Source organism: Daucus carota, chromosome 4, assembly GCF_001625215.2.
Source record: "Daucus carota subsp. sativus chromosome 4, DH1 v3.0, whole genome shotgun sequence".
NCBI lineage: Eukaryota > Viridiplantae > Streptophyta > Magnoliopsida > Apiales > Apiaceae > Daucus > Daucus carota.
In genome coordinates this window covers 44,598,548-44,604,962 of record NC_030384.2, presented here as the reverse complement: position 1 = coordinate 44,604,962, position 6,415 = coordinate 44,598,548, and the positions used below count along the sequence as shown (strand labels likewise).

Below are 6,415 nucleotides of genomic sequence, written 5' to 3'. Positions count from 1 at the left end.
AGTTGACTGACCGGTTCGGGATTTATTCGTAATTATTTTATCAATTTAAGATTTATCCATAACTTTTAGTCAAAATAGATTGTAATTGATAAATTAATAGAATTTTTAAATAAATCATGAATATTTAGAACACTGCTTGTAACCAATCTAGCAAACTCTTGTAACGTCAGTTTCATCTCTAGTTTACTACCTCTGTCAATAAGATGATATATCATATGAACCCGCATTCTTATATACACATGTAAGAAGAGGGTGCAGTCAGTCATCTCAGGATGGAACTAACGCTTCTACTTCTACTACAACTTCTGCCTAGCTACACATGTTACAGCATGCTTAATGGAATTCCAACTTCCTAACATTAAAGACACATTATGAACCTAGAAAAGGTGCAAAAAAAACTTCCCTTATGCCTTAATCCGATCGAGACAATCAGATACCATCCTCATCTTAGGTCTAAGTTCTGGATCCAATTCTGTACAGCTGATTGCAACATGAAACGCAGCAACAACTTGTGCCTTTGCATGAACCTCGTGCTTAAGTGCTGGGTCAATAATCTCGGACAAGGGACGTTCCTCGCGAAATACCTTCCTCACTACGCTCTCAAGACTCATACCATTGTTATCTGCTCCGCCATCAGGTGAGCGACCTGTTAATATCTCCAAAAGCACGATTCCAAAAGAGTAGACGTCGCTTCTCTGAGTGAATCTGCTTGTTGAAACTCGAGCTTCGGGTGCAATATGATATACCGATGTAGAAGCTGAATTTTTTGGACTTACTATGGTCTGATTCAGGTCCTGCTTTTTGAATCCTCCATTCGTAGATTTTGAAATGCCGCCTGATACAAGTCGGCTGAGACCAAAACCAGAGATATAAGGTTGCAGGTCATCATCGAGTAGGATCTTTGATAATTTTATGTTTCCATGCACATATTTTCGAGGACTGTATTCATGAATGTGCGCTAAAGCCCTTGCAGTGCCCTGGGCAATCTTCAACCTTATTGCCCATGAGAATGGTGGCAATGTATTAGCTGGTCCACCTGCATTTCAATCCAACAGAATGAAAGCTTTAGCATAGTAGCATTACACATATAACGCCTGGCACTTATGTAACTGATGTCATAATTGAGGTCTTTTGATCACATATTGATGTCTAATATGTCTTTCTAGATTAATCTAATATACAAACAGATTACTTAATACCCAAATTACCAGAACTATAACTTATCAATGTCATCACCTCTAAACACGGCAAACATATAACTTATTAAGTGGCCCATATTATTATTCACATTAAGATTTATGAGTTGTTAAGAGGATAAAAGTACACAGATGTATCAGTGAATTGTTGGCAGATATACTAGACAACCCTTGTATAAACACATGCTCCCCAAGGTACACCATAAGTAGTTGGCTTGTGTTTATGCAATAATATATATCCTCTAATTGTAGCATAACAACTTAGTTACAATCAGACGGTTGAGAGACTTGCATCTGAAAAACAAAAATCAACATTGCAGAGTAATTGTGTGAAAAAGGAGATTATTTCAGATAGATTTCTTAACTAGAAGGAATAATTAGGTACAGTACTAAGCTAATCATGATGAGCATTCTCATGACTAGTTCGGCTGTTTGTTCGGCTGTTTCACACAAAACATGCAGTCAATAATAACCCAGCCCCAACAGAACCCCCCAAACAACCAGCAATAGAACCCCCCAAACAACCAGCAATGGGCTAAAACACTGAAATAAAGTTCCATATCCTGAGTGTTCTGAAGTTCAGACAGGCACATGAAAACTGATATACATCTGCGCAGCTACAAATCATTGTGCGGAAAATTACTCCATCCTTTTCATAATACATGTCTCTTCATCAAATTGACTACTCCCTTCATCCCAATTTAGATGAGCTTTTTGCTCATTTCACACATATTAAGAAATATTAAATGCTTGTTTCTTTTTCCTTCTTTGCCCATATTTATTGTGTTGACTTCTTAGTATTAGCTAGTGGTACATTGAAATAATAAATATGGGAGGGTAAAGATGGAAGATGGTTGATAAATATGCATTGAAAAAGGAGAAGCTCAACTATTTTGGGATAAAAAAATTTCCCAAAAGGATCATCTAATTTAGGATGAAAGGAGTATATTCTAACTAGAAATTTATATATATCATGTAATTGAAAAGAAAAAATATAGCATCAAAAAACTACATCTAGACTCTTTTGAAAATAAATATCCACTTATTATTTTAGAAAATAAAAAATTATATTTTAAAATAGAATAGATGACACAGATACTACTTTCTAAATAAAATAAATCCAGTCAAACGCAAATCTTATTATAAACCAGATGTAACGAAGAATCTTTTTCTTTTAGGGCACCGCATTGTATATTAGTAGCATGAAGCCTAGACTACCTATAGGTAGAGGTGGCCAAACGGGCCGAACCGACTGAACCGGCACGCCCCGAACCGGGTTTTTAACCGCCCGGAACCGTCTAAACACGGGCCGGTTCGAAACCGGCACGAACCGATACTAAGCACGTGCCGAATACGGGTTGAGCTAGAAAGCAGGGATACTTCACTCACCCGCCGCACCGCGCACTCGATTCTTGGGGATTCTTCGATACTCGGGGATTCTTAGGGATACTTTGTAATGATTAATTCTGTGATTAGTTGAATACTCTATCACTTAACTACCTTATAATGTGATAATTGTGTTATTAAATAATTATATTGTATATTGTTAAAGATATTTAACTTATTTATTCAATTATTTAGTTTAAATATGAATATAACTCTTCAAATACATGTATAAAATATATTTTTAATATATTAATATTTGCCGAATCCCTCCGCACCCGAATCCCCATATTTTTAAATTTGCCGAATTACCGTATCCCCGTACCGCGCACCCCCGTACCCGCACCCGCACTCATGCTTCTTAGGGGTTGAGAAATGAAGAACCGAACCGTAACCGGCCCGAAACCGCTGGAACCCGCGAAACCGGCCAGATTGAAACCGTGGAACCGCGGAACCGCGGTTTGAACCGTGGAACCGCAGAACCACGGTCACCTACCTGCTGCACATAATTATATTAAAGGCCAAAGTTTTATATTTTTCGGCTAAGGTGCTACTGTTTTCTTACTTCACTTAGTATATATAAAAAGTGCATGGTATATTAATTCTGGGAAACAAATATTAATTTATTTCGTTAACTATAAAAATAATTTACTTAATTTTATTTTGTTTTAGTTTTTAAATTTAGGTAATTTTTTTTTGAAAATATAATTTAGTTAATTTTAATTCGGTTAGATTTTTAAATTTAGGAATTTTATTTTTAAAAACATAATTTAGTTAATTTTATTTCGGTTAAGTTTTTAAATTTAGGTAATTATTTATTAGTTTACAATTTATTGATAATTAATTACATAATAATACTTAACAAGAATAATTCCCAAAATTAATATTATATAAAACTTTATTATCAAATTATAAAATTAAAGAATTATTAAAATTTACCTGTTATTATAAAACAAAATAAAATTAAAATTAAAAAAAAACAAAAAGCAGCACACAGTGATAGTAAGTGATTGTGACACAGACACAATTGATGAGTGATGAACTCTCGAATTATGAACCGCGAACCGCGAACCCGTATTAACCGGCCCGAACCGTCGAACCGTTTAACCCGTGTAACGGTTACGAATTTCGTTTTCTCCAGCCCGGCCCGGCCCGGACCGGACCGCCAGTCTTGGCGTGCCGGTTACGGTTTCACCGGCGACGGTTCAGAAACCGCCTAAACCGGCCCGAACCGCCCCGGCCCGCCCGAATGGCCGCCTCTACCTATAGGTTGGCTTAATTTCAACAAGAAGCTAAACTATTTTCTTTGTTCTATCTTTCTAATCTGCAAATGCAGCCTTATATTTCTGTAAAATATAAACGGCATCTTCTTTAAATTAATATATCAAAGCACAGACAGAAGAATCCCATTGCATGCATCAATCCCTTTTAAATCCATAATAAACAGCTTTTCTTTTGTAGTGTCACACAGATTTGATGTTATTTATACCCAGGATAGTAAAAGATAAAAAGAGAATCTTATACTTTGATTTGCTGAGCATCAATGCATCACCCATAACGCCGATATGCAAACAAAATTATTTAAAGAGAGAAAAGTTACCGTGCAGCGCAGTGTACAAGCTTCCATTGGATATATAATCAGAAACCACTAGTTTCTCATCATGTGCGTAGTAATAAGCTCTCAGCCGTACGATATTCTGATGCTGGACCCTGCCAATAGCCTCCATCTCTGAATCAAACTCTTTGAACTTCCACGTGTTATCACCCTCGCTCAAGCGCCTCACCGCAACAACTGCACCCGCCGCACCTGATCCCCTCCCTACTACCACTTTATACACTATCCCACTCCGGCTCTTCCCCACCACGTACGCAGATGCCCTCAACAAATCTTCTAATTCCAAATTGAACCCTTCGTCCAGAACTATGAATTTACCCTTTTGCCCTTCTTCACTGTTTACCTCCTTCTCCAACTTTTCTTTCCCCGTTTTGCCCTCGTTAACTTTCCATTTTTTCTTGATTACCCACACCGATACAAACACCACTCCGATTACAACCGCGACGGCTGAAATTAACGGAACCGCAACCGACCCGTTTTTCTCTCTTGCTCTCCCTGTGAACCCGTTTAAAGGTTTCGGGTTTTCAGGATCCGAAACGACTCTCGGGTTTTGCGCCTCGGGCTCTGTGCATAACACCTGTAATGGAAACCCACATAAACCAGGGTTTCCTGAGAAAGCTGTGGGCCCCTGGTTCAGCAATGACCCCTCCTGTGGAATCTTCCCCGTAAGATTATTCTGCCGGAAATCCAAGCTCAGAAACACCGGGAACTTCCCGTACGACGCCGGAACCTCACCGGAAAAACGGTTGTACGACAAATTAACCGTGCCGGAAAGATGCGTTAGCTCACTAAGCGACTCAGGGAGTGAACCACTGAGATCATTACAAGACAAATCCAGATGCTTCAAATACTGTAATGAAGTGATCTTGTCCGGGATGGGCCCACTGAGAGAGTTATGCGAGAGGTCCAGAGAGACGAGATTGGTGGCATTGAAGAGATGGAGTGGAATGAGTTTCGAGAAGTTGTTGTTAGAGAGAGAAAGCGATTGTAGAGAGAGAATGGTGCCAAGTTCAGACGGAATGTACCCCGTGAAGTTCTTGTTAGAGAGAGAGACAGAACTCACTCTTTGAGTAACGTTGTCGCACGTGATGCCTTCCCAGTGACATGGAGTTGTGTCCGTTTCGGACCAGAAGGTTAGAGAGTGGGTTGGGTCAGTTGTAATGGCCGATTTGAGAGCTAACAGAGAGAGCCCATCGGAGTTCAGAGAGTGTGTGAGGTGAGTAGAGTAATGGAGGAAGAAAGTGACGAACAAGAATGCTGCATTGTGCATCATAGTTGAATTTTGTGTTTGTGCAACGAGGAGTTGCAGAGAATGATAAGTGAGGAAGAAGCGGAGGGTTAGGAGAAATCGAGTGTGACAAGGATAGTTTTAAGTTTGAATTATGTCTTTGTTTTGGATATCGAGGTGAATGGGCAGTAGTCTTCGTAATTTATTGCACTGATACTCCGGTTAAACACCTGTAAATCGATCAAATAAAAATTTATCTGTCAAAATATTAAGAAAAATTAATTAATTATAAACAAATTTTATTATAATAATGAATTATAAGAAACTTGAATGAGGTTTAATCAGTGAAGATATAAAATAATGACCAACCGAATTTATCTGATAATTAATCAGATAATAGAAAATTTTGATTGATTTGGCATATTATAAAATACAGATTAATAAATGATAGATCCGGATTAATTAATCCTTTCTCTGACTGTAACGAAGCAAAGGAGCCGTTACAAGTACTTTGTCTTGGCCCTCCTAGCAAAAATTTAAATTTTGAACAGTTTTCGTTTTTTACAATTATCAGTGGTGTTTACCAAATCCCAATGACTTTGATGCCAGAAGATACAGTAACTCCAACATCGTCTAGAAAACTTGGTTTAAATTTCTCCAGTTTGTTTATTTTACACGTTTATGTGGAGAATCACGCGTGACATATCCAGTTTGAGTCTGAAGAGCGAAGATTACTTGAAAAAGAAGAAGTTAAAATTAATCTTTCATGAATTTGGATTTATGATTGGCTAAGATTGATATTGGCGGGTTGATGATAGTCTCAATTTGGATTTGTAGTTAATAAATTTACATTTGTCATCTTGAAATCATTAAAAATTGAGAAGTCCATAAGAAGCGTACATGCTTACATAATCATATGTTATGTTGCGTTCAAAAAGTTGAAATGCTTCAAAATATTCGAAGCATTAAACCAATTAATTTTTAAAATCAATT

The 6,415-nt window shown here is 37.6% G+C and overlaps 1 protein-coding gene across 1 annotated transcript; it reads right to left on the bottom strand.

Annotated features, from left to right (window-relative positions):
* Window positions 1-211: 211 nt before the first annotated feature.
* On the bottom strand, window positions 212-5,594 carry LOC108215902 (receptor protein kinase-like protein ZAR1). The gene is made up of 2 exons (XM_017388516.2): window positions 4,180-5,594; window positions 212-1,036 (listed from the first exon to the last, which is right to left on the bottom strand). Exons 1-2 carry the CDS (start codon window positions 5,465-5,467, stop codon window positions 405-407), a joined length of 1,920 nt encoding a protein of 639 aa, XP_017244005.1. The 5' UTR covers window positions 5,468-5,594; the 3' UTR covers window positions 212-404.
* Window positions 5,595-6,415: the final 821 nt, after the last annotated feature.